At 41.6% G+C, this 15,226-nt stretch overlaps 1 protein-coding gene across 2 annotated transcripts in view; it reads left to right on the forward strand.

Moving 5' to 3' along the window:
- Positions 1 to 4,278, forward strand: part of LOC137111561 (tyrosine-protein kinase CSK) — a 41,885-nt gene extending 37,607 nt beyond the window's left edge. Inside the window, exons 11-14 of one of the 2 annotated variants that reach the window (XM_067495102.1) lie at positions 332 to 527; positions 1,615 to 1,701; positions 2,315 to 2,401; positions 2,754 to 4,278. In XM_067495102.1, coding sequence (XP_067351203.1) covers positions 332 to 527; positions 1,615 to 1,701; positions 2,315 to 2,401; positions 2,754 to 2,936 — 553 coding nt within the window. In that variant the 3' untranslated portion in view covers positions 2,937 to 4,278. The remainder of the gene's footprint in view (positions 1 to 331; positions 528 to 1,614; positions 1,702 to 2,314; positions 2,402 to 2,753) is intronic. The other variant, XM_067495104.1, reaches the window with a different exon arrangement.
- Positions 4,279 to 15,226: the final 10,948 nt, after the last annotated feature.

The following is a 15,226-nucleotide window of genomic DNA, read 5'->3' on the forward strand; positions in this document are numbered from 1 at the left end:
TAAACTGTGATGATGGATGGGTAGATGTTAGTATATGCATTCAGAATGAAGGTTATTGATTAATTTCCCCTGTGAGCTATGTAACCCTTGATTAAACTTATGAGAGACTTCTGAGGGAAAGGTTTTATGAACATAAAGCAATTAGAATACAAGACAGTATTAGTAATGTCTTATATGCTCTGATTTTGCACCTGCATTGTTAATTGTAGTTGTCAATTGAGCAGAGTTGTCAGTTGAGCACATTTATGTCTACATAGATTAAGAACTATGTATAGAAGATTGTGATGGTCCAGTTATTGTAGTCACCCACTCTTTACCTGTTATCTGACAGTGACGTGTGTGAAGCCATGGAGTATCTTGAGGCCAACAACTTCGTCCACAGAGACCTGGCAGCTCGTAACGTGCTGGTGTCTGACGACAACATTGCCAAGGTCAGCGATTTCGGCCTCACTAAGGAGGCCTCATCTATACAGGACACTGCCAAGCTTCCGGTCAAATGGACCTCCCCAGAAGCACTAAGAGAGAAGGTGAGGGAGGACGAGCATTGGACACATAGCAGACCAGGGCTAATGTTTTTAATGCTTCACCAGCATTTGTTTTGAAGTGGGTGAACACTTCACCTTGTTGAAAAAAAGGTAGTAAGTCTTAAATGAGAATGCTATTTTCCAATTTGTAGGATTTTAACTACACAAACCGAGACAATTGCTTCAGGATGTTTTCAGGTTAATTCACATTTTGAAAACTTAATCATGTTATTGATTTGATTTTAAATTGCTAAAATTACCATTTTCATATCAGTGGGATTATTTATTTGGGATTATTATGTAAAGCTTCAGAAAGTCTCTCTACAAGTTCGTCACACATGGATTTATGGAGTTTTCCCCATTCTACCTGGCAGATCCCTTCAAGCGCCTTCGCATTTGATGTGAAGAATTTATGAACCACTAGCTTAATGTTTCTCCACAGACATTCTGTGGGGTATAAGTTTGGGCTTTGACTTGGCCACATAGTCCAGAGCTTGTCTTGGCTATTTGCCTCAGGTTATTAGTGTGCTGAAAGGCAAAACTTCAGACTTCTCTATATTATGCAGCTTGCAAGCTTCTCTTAATTCTGCCCACTTTCCATAAAGCCCTTCCTCTTCAACAGACATAGTGTTTAGAGTTCACTTAGAGTCGTTTTTTTTTTTTTTCCATCAGTCAGCTTATCAACTTGTTTCTTAATTATTGATTCATTATCTACAACACAAAGTATGCCAAAAGACCATTACACAAAAGGTTTTTATGAAAGTAAATCTGCTGGACATAAATGCCTAAAGCTTGTAGTTTAGAGAATAGTGACTGGAAAAAAATTAACAGTTTAACTAATGATTAGTGTGCATGAGTTATGACATAATTTATTTATTGCTAAGAGTTCCTCTATTTCCTCACAGTTTAATGCTGGGGAACCGGAAAATTAATAGACCCCAAATAAAACAAAATCTTTAAATTTAAGGGAACCCAAAACATTTAACGTGCTAGTGTCCTACAACATTGTTGCTAATGCCAGCAACACATCGCTGTCTTACTGCAACAGAAATAAAGAAAGTTAGATGCTAAAAGAATTTGTTTGTCAAAGGGATGTGACAGAGCTGGGAGAGAGTGTGTGGGTGATGCTGCTCTGTCAGGTCTACCAGGATACCTGACAGCATCCTGCAGACACATGGTAAGGCAGTCAAACAGCTGTCACAGCGAAACAATTTTCCTAACATTTGCTGCATTGAATAATTTGCAAATTGTATACCAATAAAAATAGAATGTATTTTTGTCATTTCTTTATTTAGTTGATTACAAATGTAGGGTTAAAACAGGTGACTCTTGAGTCAAACAAGCCTTTTTCTTTCAACAGATGAGCGATGTGAATTTCATTTGTACCTATTAAAAAATAGAATAGCATTAAAAAAATGTAAATTAAATGACTTCACCTAAATCAGCGATACCTTAATAAAAACTGAATATATCTCTTCACGTGTTTAATTCGGTTAAATTATTAGGTTTAACGCTGCCGTAATTTAATCTGAAAGCTCGCATTCCTCCAAGTCCCTACTTACATGTAATTTAAATTCACTGAACATATTTCGTTTTAATACAGACATAGATTAAAAACGTTAGGGTGTTTTTATAAAAAGAGTTCTTCTCCTTATTTCTTAACCTGTACACTTGAAATAGCACTAAAAGAAACTGCTACCCAGCACCTGCTTTTGATGGATAGAGGCAGTTCTCTGAATGACTTTAGTTCAATTTTTAAATTTGGGGTTTTCATTATTTTTATCCCACAGCGGTTTTCAACCAAGTCAGATGTCTGGAGTTACGGAATCCTACTTTGGGAGATCTACTCGTTTGGGCGCGTGCCTTACCCTAGAATTGTAAGTGCCAGCTCTCTGTGAATCACTACACCAGCAGGTGGCAGGCTTCATCACTGGGACCAGTACATTTAAATTTGTTTAATAATCTTAAGAAAAAATGAATAAAGTGTCTTGAACCTTCAGTTTTGATATATTTAGATTTGTGCCATTTACCTGCTAGAGCAGGTGAAGAGAAGTTTCTCACCATGTGCTATAAATTATTAATGTGGTTATTCCTGCATGCTTCACCACTTGGTAGAATATATTATTTAACCTTCGTCTGGGTTGTTGTGCTGGAGTTGAGGCAGTTACATCAGCTGACTTACCAGCCAAAAGAATATCACTTAAGTACTGCTGTGTCTCTGTCCCCCAGCCATTGAAAGAGGTGGTTCCGCGGGTAGAGAAGGGGTACAAGATGGACGCCCCAGACGGCTGCCCACCCGTGGTGTATGACCTGATGAAGCAGTGCTGGACCCTGGACCCGGTGATGCGGCCCTCCTTCCGCATGCTGAGGGAGAAGCTGCAGCATATCAAAGCCAAGGAGCTATACCTGTGAAAAGGAGGCACTAAGGGGGAGGGGGGAAGCATAGGGGGGAGAATTGGGAAATGCAGCCCAGCACTCCTGCAAAGTCGGAGGAGGGGGAGGAAAAGAAGAAGAGGGACCGTAGCCCCTTCCTCCTGTTTGCCCAGCCTGTTACCCTGTGGAACTGCCATACTATGCCCCTCCCCCAACCCTCAGACGTCGACCAGCCGTCCTCTGCTTCCACACAGTGACTGTTTCCTGTTTGTGTTGTATAGCTTTTGACAGACAGTTTCCTCCTCTCTCGATGGGCCACTGCTCTTTCCTCCTCCTTTATCTGCAGCTGCTCATTCACACTCTTTCTCTCTCTCGCTCTCTTTCTGTCTCTCGCTCTCTCTCTCTCAGTCCAAGTTCCTCTTTTTCTTCTACATCCCTTTTTTCCAACTCTCCTCCTCCTCCGCCTCCTCCTCCTCCTCCTCTCCTGAACATGGCATTAACTGGAGGGGAGGCTGGCCTTTTCCTCCAAGTTTGTCAGGTGCTCTTTAGCTCCCATCCTCCATCGTCTCATCATTCCTGGATCCCTGTATCTCCATGTGGCTCTGCATGCCTTTCAGCCCAGCTCTGTCATTCCATCCTTCCTTCCTTCAATCCCTCCCTCCCCTCGGCATGGTGTCAGGTGTGAGGCCTTCGCTCTGTGCCAAAGTGCCTCCAGTCTACAGAGCTCCAGACTTCCCTCCAGCACTTCTTTCAATTGGACTTTTGTGGTTTAATTTTTTTCTAAATTACTTTTTTAAAGAAATCTTTTTTATTGTGTTTTTTTTTTGTTGTTGTTGTTGTTGTTGTTGTTGTTCCCAGGGAGGTTATCAAACTGTTTTTTTAGCGCTGTCTCCCCCACCTCCACCACCTCCCCATCAGACTGGACTTTTTTTTTTTTTTCTTCAAGTGAAGAGAGCATAAACAGGAAGAAGGAATTTGGGAGCCAGTAACTAATTTGTCCTCCAACCAAGACATCTCAAAGCAGCGGGGTGTGGGGGGGGCAGGACTTTAACAGGAGGAAAAGGGGGAAAGGCAGTTCACAAACATGGTCAAGTCATAATACGTGGGCTTGTTTTTATATCAAAATATATTTAAAGGATTAAAAAAATAAGAACAAGGATCAAACTGACTATGGCAGAGAATAAAAAAGGACTTTCAGAAGCCAGGAGTATCCTGGCGTTAGGAATGTTCAGTGTCTCTGTGAACACAGGGGTTGGGGTGGTGCATGCTGTGTGTGAGAGGCCTTGGGTTCAATTGTCAGTGCTTTCAATGTTCATTGGTTTATTATGCTATCATGATTATGAATAAATCATTCCATCTGAACAGTGTGGAAACACCTCTATCATATCAGCAGGAGTGTGTTTGTCTAATGGTGAGGTGCTCCTCTGATTATTGTGCACGATATCGTCTGGAGTTCACAGTAAAACGATGTAATATTGATGTTTGGTTTAAAAGTAATCACACATTTTCTATTGTACTTTGTATTTTGCTCAGAAAGGTTGTGAAAACTAATGGTTCTTTTTTTTTTTTCATTCAGCCACACCACATACAACCACCGGTTTACTCAGATCAGTGCCTGCGTTTTACACGTGCTTATTAAACCTGGTTCCCGGGAATCCGCGTATACATGCAGCAGCATGGTAACGGTTCACCTCCACCTCTGACCCATTTCAGAAGCCTAGCTCACATATTTTAATTCTGCAGAAAACGGCTTTCTGACTTTTCTGTTTTTGTTTGTGTCGAAGCAGAGTGACGGGAGAGGTGCAGAAAGTAGTAGACGCATGCAGCTCATCCACAGATATCTAAATTTAAAAAGTTGCAGGGGAACATGACTCTGTTTAAACTTCTATTATGCCATTTGTGTTAACAAGGCCCCGTTAATGATCTCTTACTTTCATTCAGCCTTTCACTGAGCTTCAGCCTGTTGTTTTTTCTAAATGTAGTTTTTGGCTTTAGATCATAAGCTCAGTTATTTCTTAAGTGTGTCTTGTGTCTCTCACAGTCTGGTCTCTCCACAGATGTAGGACTATAAATAATCCTCCTGTGCTTATCTTTTGATAGCGTAAGCACTGTGAACAGGTGGCAAAGTGTCACCGTACCTCATAGGTGTGAAGGAGTGCGAGTGTTGTCAGTCGAGCAGTTTCCAGCACACAAATCTGTTCTGCTATGGGGCTGTGTCCACTCACCACAAGTGCAGACGGGCTGAGATGAGACGAGCATTTATCTAGTCTTTGCTTCAACTAATTTAACTCGTATTCTTTTTTACTTTGAGCAAACCCTGCCCTCCGTGTGTCTTCTGCTGCTGCAGCAAACAATTGTTGGGAACATAATTTCATGCGATTCCCATGAATTTTAATGGCTGTGACAAGGCAGCAACAATGAGTCTGGTTACGTAATCAAGGCAGTTTGTGCTCATGGCCAGAACTGCGCTGCTGTCAGGACCTATCACGCCAGCTCCGATTTACAATGCTGCTATGGCTGCACGAGAGTGTCTTGCTGCAGACCCACTACCCCCCACCCCCTCCAGTTTGTCTCTTCAGCTCACTGGCAAAAAGTGCAGCTCATTATTCAACTGGGGGACATTTTTTAAATGTTGCTTGCCAAAAACAGCTCATGTGGTTCCCAGAGGAGCTGAAAAGTAGCAGCTCAGAGGTTAGTATTAGATTAAATTGCAATTTGGAAGATCAGACGTTAAATTTTGGCAGATTCCATGTCAGGAGTCAGAGGTCATCACATTCACTTCCTTGTTTAAGGACATTTAAAGAAAGTTTGTGGTGTTGTAGAGACAAATTTGTGATTCTCTCTTCCCTCCACCATCTGCTATCCTAGAGTTTGTTTTTACATTATTGTTGAGTACAGGATTGTAACTTTTTTTTTAAATTATGATCAATTATATCAATACATTTAATGGACAATTTAAGGTATTGCTGTGACAAAAGAATGTGTCTCCATAAGAGAGACTTAATGCACGGCTCTCAAGTCTGGATGGATTCATTCACACTTAACTAATCCTGACAAGCACACAGCTCCGCATTCTTAGCAGGAACAAGCAGGAGGATTGATGTGTTAATCAGCTTTTGATAAGTTATGAATCTGTGCGTCTGTTGGCAGCTAGGCAGAACTCAACAGCAATAAATTAGCTCCTGCATTAATCTAAATTGGAGAGTGGGTGAGTCCAAGGAAGATGCTGAGAGATGCATGTGCATCGTGCTCCTGCACATCAAGCTGGACCTGACAGATTTACATTTGTGACAGAATGAGGATGAAGTGGTGAGACATGTTTTAGGTTGTGTTTTTTTTTTAACCCGTTGGCTTCATGAGTTGTTGCTGGGTTACACGATGGCAGATTCCCTGAAGCCACATGACTCGGTGTGTGTGTGTGTCTGGGCCAGATCAGTCAGTTGTGTTTTTTTTTTTTTTTTTTGCTTTATATGTTCAGATGGACCATTTCCACTGACATTTGCTCAAGTTTCCCAAGCTTTTAACACTTGTGAATGTGTTTAAACACTACTCCAAAGGAAATGCAGCAGTACTTAACAGTTGTTTTTCTTTCATATGCGAAGTTAGATGAGATGCACGATATTACACCATGTGCCTGTATGGTCGCTATGATGCTAGGCCAGCTGACCGCTTAGTTTTCCATGAAGACAGTCGGCAAGAGACAGCTACCCAGGCTGATTTTCGTTACATGTGGTACCTTTTGTTGCTGGCTGTTTTTGCATTTCCAGTTTTCACTGTATGCTAAACTAGGTGGAATCAACATATTTACCCTAAAGACATGCAAGTTGTGTTAATCTTTTGTTTTACAGTAAGTTATAGCAGAGGTGTTTGGCCCAAAATGTCAAACTATTTATTTAAAGACAGCTCGGTGATGCAGCAGATTGCAGGGAAGCAGCTCTTGATACCCTTGAATTACTGACACTGAGGGGTTTGTTTATACAGCTCCGGCACTGTCACTGAGTGAGTGTGGGAGTTCTCCATTTTCAGCCCGTTTCAGTGACAGCGAGCAGGCGTCGAGCTGACAGGAGATGAAGTAAATGATATTGACGTTATCAGGGCGGTATTCGGCTGGCTGTGTCAAATGTGCACACGGCCTCAGTGACAGAGATCTTTTCTCATCCCTTGGTCACATCACATGCCTTTTTTTTCTGTACGGCCTCTCCCCTCATCACTTTGCCTAAAAAGATGCTGTTTCCTGCTGCAATTAGCCGCTATTTGGGGACATTTGCACAGACAGGGGTGTTAGCTTTTCAGTCATGGCTGCCACTTTTTTTTGTCCTTGTTTGGGACTCTACATTCAGGCCCTTATGATCTGTCACAGCAGTGTAGGTCTGTTGGTGCTTTTAGCAGCCTGAATCACACCCTGTTGGGCACATGCAACATACGGAGTTTATTCCACTACATGCTCTATTTACTCTCATACAGCTACAGTTGTGTCTGGGATAAATGTTGTTGTCTTCATATTACATTTGGAAGTTCTCCCTAGTCACTCTTTTGCCCCTGACAGCCTTGGGTTTCTGTTAATACATGTAAGTTCTGCAGTGAATCTTAGTATGACTCTTAGCTGTGCCGACAACTGACTGTATTTTTCGTGTCTGACTCCACGAGGCATGGCCTCGTACACAGAGCTGCTCACCAGCACAGTGACAGTTAAGTGACTGCGAGGGAGCGTGACCTCAGATGTAACACGACCTCGGATGTAACAGAGTCCGAGAACATCATTGAGACATCCTGTACTATAGGACAAAATCTTCAGCTTTCAGTTACATAAATTATATTTTCATAAATTATAATACATGCTTTATTTGCATATTTGACATACTTAGTTTTTTTACATCTAGTAAATACTGAATAGTGCATACTTCTGGAATTAACACTAAAGCACACACATTCCATATTTGCTACAAAGAGACATCCTTACTATACACCCTTGACACCCATGACACAGGATGAATTCTAGCTTGACTATGATTTAAGACCATCCTTGCAATGGTTATTGTGATATTTCAGTCTGGACCAAAGTGGTGGACAGACCAACACAAAATCATCACACATTAAGGTATCTTATATCCACATGATGCAGGAGACTTGAGGTGCAACCAACTCATTTTCTAAATGTGTTATTATAATTTTAAAGTGATAGTCAATCACTGCTGCATAAATAAATATATAAAGCTCATGGTTGGCATAACAACCAGCATAGCAAGATGCATTAAAAGCATCCTCACACTATGATCTCCATGTTGAGTGTATTGTACTTAGAATGCAGTTTGGATTAATTAGGTTTGTGGCTGAATGTGATTGAGGACTAATTGTTTTCTGCTGCTAATCAAAGCTCAAGCTGTGGGACACACTGTTTAGGAGCTTGTGCATTAGAAAGATAACACTCAGAGAGCTTGGGACCGACAGTGGATCTTGCAGAGGAGCCTGTAGCAGCCATGTGATGGCGGACTAATGTGAACCAGTATGCTACTCCTCTATGAGCCCAGCCTTATTGTGTCTCACTCTGCAAGTCGTGATTGCTCACAGACAGAAGGAAAGAGGAGGAGGAGGAGGAGGATAACAACCACAACAAAGGCAAGTCTTGTCCGCTGAGCTGCACGTAAACAGTCTCTGGTGCCTGTGATGTAACACCGACCTGCTTTCTGAACCTGCACTTTAAATAACCCGATAGTTGGCCTACAGTGTGGGATGACATGTTCATTTGACTTTGTAAATATCAAGGTTTCCAGAGATGCAGAGAACATGTTTTCTGCACCACTTGTCAGCATCACTTTGCATTTTGCTCATGACATTTCACCTTCTCCTGTCCCAGGGCCCTGGCCTGCTGGTTGCCAGTGGTGGGGAAATGTGCCAACACACATCTCAATAAGAAGAGGGTGAAGGGCCCTACAGCTTCTGGGAGTCACCAATAAAATAACACATCGTGTTGTAAATTTCCTATATATATGTATTATCCACCATGCAAAAAATGGCAACATGGGGGAACAAATCTACAGTCATCTTCAAAGGTATTGGAAAGATGTGGCTAATTAATCCGTTTTCAAGACATTTTGAAGATATGAAATGAAAATTCAGTATTTCGACTTAATTTGTTGAACATCGTAGAAGATACACACGATAAACATTTTGCGTAAGTTAAATGAAAATGTATTTGGTTGCAGTAATATTTGCATGTTCAGATGACTCAGTCCTAAACCTTCTTTCCTTCTCGTGAACTATTTTGTTACGTTGGCAGAGGGTTTTGGATCTTTGTCTTGCTGAACGATGAAGCGCGTCCCAAATCGTTTTCATGCATGAAATTCTGCTGCTGCCATCAGGAGTTATATCATCAGTAAATATCAGGACATGTTCCACAAGCAGCCAAAGCCATGACGTGGATACACTTTGGCTTTTTTCATGGCGGAGTTTAATCTTGGTCTCAACACTCCATAAAACTTCATAAACTTTTGTTTCCGCTCTTTTTTTTTTTTTTTTTGGCAAACTCCACCCAGGCTTTGTGATTTTTTTTTTTTTTTTTTCCTCCTGATGACATCTTGTGTTATGACCTGACATTTTAGTTAAATGGTGGCCTTGATACTTTCACCTCTGCTCTGCGGAGGTTGTTGCTACTTTTTTCTCTACAGCTTTCACAATGTTTCTGTTGCTCAGTACACCAGTGGTGTCTCTCTTTTGCAGGAATCCCAAAATGTTGTACAGACTACATCCAGAGTTTGAGCAGTGCCTTTGATTAATAATTGTGTAAATACCCTCAAAAGCTGGAATTCTGAACTTTGAACTGATGATCTTAAACCCAATATAGTCAGTCTACTACAAAAACAAATCCTTTGGTCTTGCCGTTCTGACGCTCTGTGAGGGGGCTGTTCTGATGCACGTGAATAATATTTAATGCTGCATTTAAGAGTAATGTAAAACGACCCAGTTGAAATGTGGAAGCTCTCTTTTAAAACCGATATTTTCAAATCAACAATGGATCAGATACACCAGATGGCAATGTTTAAACTCTGTGCTGCACACTGAGGAGCACTTATCAGCTAAAGAGCCAAATATTTCACTCAGAGGTCTGTTCAGACTAAATCGGAGTTAAAAGGAAAATATTGGGTGCTAAATCTAAGCCAAATATAGCACATACATGATGGCCCAGAAATAGCTACAGCTCTCCCATCCATCATTACGTCTAGTATCAATATTACAAGACAAATTATACTTCATCCACAGGAAGTAATTAAACAAAACTCAGCAATAAAGCAAAATGACATCTGCAAAACTCCGAGGGCTGCAAAGCCCACCCACAGACTTATTAACATTAGGCCTTTTGTCTGCTTTTTTTAGGTATCATGTGGTACACAGGAACACATGCTACTGGTAAACATGAACAGGCTGAGTGTAGTTTACTGACATCACATCACAGGATTTCTGGGTTTTGAAGTTCAAACAGTTTTCAGGGACGTTTGCTGCCATTTGGAGACGCTAGTGTGCAAAGTTTGTTGGTTCAGCTTGAAAGAATCTTCTCTCCAGACAGGCTGGCAGATGATGTGAGGTTTGATGAATCCTCGCTGCATGAGTCACGGCAACAGTCTGACAGCGAGGATTCGTCATGCTTGCCGTCATTCAGAAGAAGAGTTTATCACTTTTTAAAGGCGAGTTGGGTGGCAGGGTGCACGAGTGGACAACGTCTCTGTTTAATGTTTTACACCTCACCAAGCCACAACGAGACGGGACCTATCAGAAACTAGTGATTTAAGGCATGTTCACAGGGACGCATAGTAGGGTGAATTTAGGAATTCTTACTGGGGTGACCAGACAGGGGCACACACTCAAAGGGAAAATGATTTTAAAAAGGTTTTGACATTAAAACCCTTTGGTAAATAATAAACGGTACATTTATAGGCGAATAGTGTGTTTATAAAGTGTTGTTCAGTTACAAAAATGAACCACTATTTTTAACTACAAATAGTCATCATACAAACCACGATAAGCAGTTGGGGAGAGTTAAAATCCATCCTTTGTTGGGAGAATCTGCTACGGTCATAACAAAATATCTGAAACCACCTTAAATGCACATCCAATATTATATTTATAATAGTGATTTATTTCAGCTTCGGAATTGGTCACTTCTCCTTGTGCTGAGAGTTCTACACCTGGGGGGGGGGGGGCATTCAGATTTTGTGGGTAACCTGGGCCGCTCCAGGCCTCCCCAGTTTGCACAGTGTCACAATTGTGAAGCTGTAATGAAAAGTTAAAGACGAGAAGGTGTCTGAACATTTTGTGTCTGAGTTTCCGAACGACCCGGGCTTGGTTTTGGTGACAGCGAGTGTCCTGAGAGGACAGACTTTAAACTGTTGTGACACACAAGGAAACGCAGCCAACCGTGGGTAATGTTAGGGTTCATGCCTTGGAGACTGCAAACAAAAGCGTGCAGTCAAAGGCTTGTCACAACTGTACGTTCACAGCTAAGTCCTTCAATTGTGTTTTTCTTTTTTTTCGTAATTTAGTTAGTAATTTAAGGTGTCCCTTCGGGGGTCAGAGCACATTAGCTTGCTTCTCCAGCAAGATTTATTCCAATAATGTTTAAGCTGGATAATTTAGTCATGGATGGCACTAAATAATACCTGGATCGGTTGGTTGTCTTTGTATGGAATGGTACATTTCTGCAAAACAACAATTTAAAAAGACAAACACTGGCTCTGAGTAGCACCAAACCCCCTCCCAGTTGCCCACCCAGAGCCCCTGTGCCCCCACGGGTGGGGTGGCGGGAGCGGGGGAGACCACACACATTGTCTGAGCTTTGCTCCTGCAAGCCTGGCACGGAGGGCAGGGGGAGGAGAGACACAGATGAAGGCTGAAAGCCTGCGCGGGGTTTTTAGCCAGACCCTCCTAGAAACACAGGAGCTAATGAATGCAGCTAGGAGTCAGCGTGTGGCTCAGCAGCTGCAGCTCCACTGAAGCTGCTCTGAGAAAGAGAAAAGAGGCAGGAGTGGCTCACCAAGTACAACAAATGAACTGTTTATGTTGGGTATTACAAGGAGAACATTGGTGCACGTACACGGACAGGGCGCTGTGTCTGAATCCCTTGAGTGTTTTCCTGTGTTTCCTGCTCTGTGTGTGTGTGAGTGAGCTAACCGCTTCTCCACTGTGAGCACGTTTGACTCCGGGCTGCACCGAGCCCATTCAAATTAATTACGTTGATGCATCATGGCACCTCACATGTGAACAGACATGTATAACCACATAGCCGCAGCAAAGCAAGCTGTTAGTGAGCGCACATGCTCTCCGTGCATGGGAAGGAACATACAGGAGACCCCATCCTGCAGAGGTCTAACACAGGGCAGAGCTGGACCTTTTCCATTTGTCCATTTGTGTTGCTGCTTTATGAGAGGACAGCTTGGGACCAATAAAGAGCTGCTACAATCACGATGTTATTGCAATGTCCACACCTCCACCTTTTTTCATCTGTGTGTGTGTGTGTGTGTGTGTGTGTGTGTCTAAATGTTTTTAAATTGCATGATTATGCCTCATCCTCATTACTGTGTGAAATACAATGATTGTGATTATGAGCTGCAATTACTTTAGAGCATTTTGAGAATCTTTTATTCACATCCTGAATGTTTTCAACCAAATATAGTTGGTACTAAATGAAGCTTTTAGTCAGCCTGCACATGTCATGATCTCTTCAATGCTCCATCTCTCTACTATTATCTAATAATTTCATTGGGTTCTTTGTGCAGGAACTCCTATCACCCAATCATCATCTTCGCTGAAGAAGAATTACACCACCTTGCATATTTTATGTCATCCTTTGTTGCGCTCTCCACTGCATCCCCACTTCTCCCCTCCAACAACAACACCACCAGTGCCAAGGCTCCATTTCAGACATGCCTGCTATTCATAGGGCTCCGTACTTGTCTTCTCACCACAATCTTAACACCAGAATCTATAAATAAACGTCTGTTTTCATGTTAATTTGTGTCTCCACTGATCTAACAATTTCATTTATTAACTAATCTGCCAGAATATAATTATAGCAGTACTAACTTTTAAAAATATTTCCTCACTTTTCTAGTCATTCAGAGTAAAGATAACCAACAATTTCTTTTGTCTAAAAAATGATTTTGCTAATCACTTGATTGACGGAGTAGTTACGATTTTACATCATCAACTTAGACTGATACTCGCTCCTGCTGTGGGATGTCAGCTCTGACTCCATGTGATTGGTGGTGTGGTTTGCCTGGCTGTCATCTGATCCTGGCTTGGCTGATGGTAGAGGCATCACTCTACAAATACACTTTATGTAAGCATCACATGCAACCTTTGCTTTTCGTGCGGCCTGGAGCTTTTTATATTACTGCTTTTGTGTTGTTGCAGCCACTCTACTCTGGATTATTCCTGCCACAACTGGGATGTTTTGGTCAAGTAGGTCAAGAGTCGGGACTTTGTGTCTGCTCAGCTGGCTGTGATAATGAGCTACTATCCTATTATTAGGTCTTCACCATGTCTACGGAGATGGCTAGAAACCCCCAGATAGTTAATTTTCTACATTTTGACCAACTCACTCGAATGTGGTTTTTCCTGGCAGTGGACTTACATTATTGGTGTGTTTAGACTGATCTGTGCTTCAATATTTCCCCACTCTGCTGAGACTTGGTTTCAAAGACTCGCCCGCTGCCTTAGTCCAAGCTGGATTACTCATCGGCCCCCACACACAGTCGTGAGCTGCTACGTCATCCATGACTCACGTGGCTCTGAAGAATGTTCATTTTAACTCTGCACTGGCTAAAAGCAATGGGAGCTTTAGTGGTGGCTGAGGTGCAAACTTGGAGGAAGAGGTTTGTGATCTCAGAGGGATATATTTGATTTGGGTTGTGTTTTCTTGTGGATCAGTTTGAATGAGGGCGTCATCTCAATTCCCCACAAACGTACAGTGGATGTTACCATGGGCTTGATCAGCTTTACAGATTCAAGCATTTGCTGTCAGCCGTGGACATGGAATTAGCAACGTACCATTCAAGAGTCCTCTTATAAAATGTCTGGGCTTTTTCTCTGCTTCATTTCAAACGAATGCTGCTTTTATTGCAGAACGCTTCTTCCACAGCACATGTTGCTATGGATATTAATTCACTGGCTACAGGTTGAATGAATATAATGGTGCATTAGTTGGCAAAACACACCGATCAGGCATAACATTATGACCACCCTATTTAAAATAATTAAGCCAAAACATTAGATTAGTACGACCCCACTACCCACTTTGGCCTCAGAGACCTCAGTAGAATCATCACCTTTCTGACCGAAATTAAAACATTGTAAAATTAGAATTTATGGCAGAGTCACTGTTTTGAATTGCATTAAATTGCTCAGGTGGTCATAATGTCATGACTGATCAGTGGAGTTATTTATTCTAATGAAATAATTTTAGAACTTCAGCCAATTGAATGAATATGTATCCTGAAGCAAGATGACAGGAGATGGGTCAAATGTTGAGCTCCGGAGACGAGGAAAGTTGAGAGAAAAATGACAGGAATAAAAAAGAGAACGAGAACGTCCATCCTCTCAGATAACGTGACAGGAAGGGCCGTGAAAGCACTGCTGTCACTCACATTACACTCAGCAGCTCTGTGTTGCATGGACTTGTATGGCTTCAGTGGGAATATTAAAAATACTGCAAAAATACAACGATAGCCTCATGCCATCGCCTTTAACATGTGAATTAGGGTAAACAGACAAATGAATGACAATGAATTACATGCAGAACATGGTACTTCACATCATCGCTGAAGGAAGGGATTATGTATTGTGTGTAAATAGATGAATTATAGAAGTTTAGGGGAGATTGAAAAGCCTCCTCATGGTGCCTGTGCACCAGTCTGGTCCACCTGAAGACCTGATAGAGGTCAGAGATGCAGCCAAATGCAGACAAAGCCGTAATCAGAAGAAGGGGAGAAGAAAGGAAGGAATAAATGACGTGTAAATAATCATCAGCAACATAAATTGTGAGACAAAATGATTTATTTATTATTTATTTTATTTTTTATACATTTGCACTATGATACTAGCTACTTTATATATTTTAATAATGGACTTTTACATGACCTTTTCATCACCTACATCTCTCTAGAGTTATTGCTTAGAGGTATTTTTCGTCTACTGAAATGAAGCGCAGATGTTCATGCCTGTTTATTGCATATCTAAACTTTAAAATTAGTGTTCTAGTTTATAACGTTTCATTTTTCCCTCTGCAACCCGACCTTCTTCTGATGTTTACAAAAGTGCGGTGTTTCCTGTGATGTGTT

This window comes from Channa argus, chromosome 2, assembly GCF_033026475.1.
Source record: "Channa argus isolate prfri chromosome 2, Channa argus male v1.0, whole genome shotgun sequence".
NCBI lineage: Eukaryota > Metazoa > Chordata > Actinopteri > Anabantiformes > Channidae > Channa > Channa argus.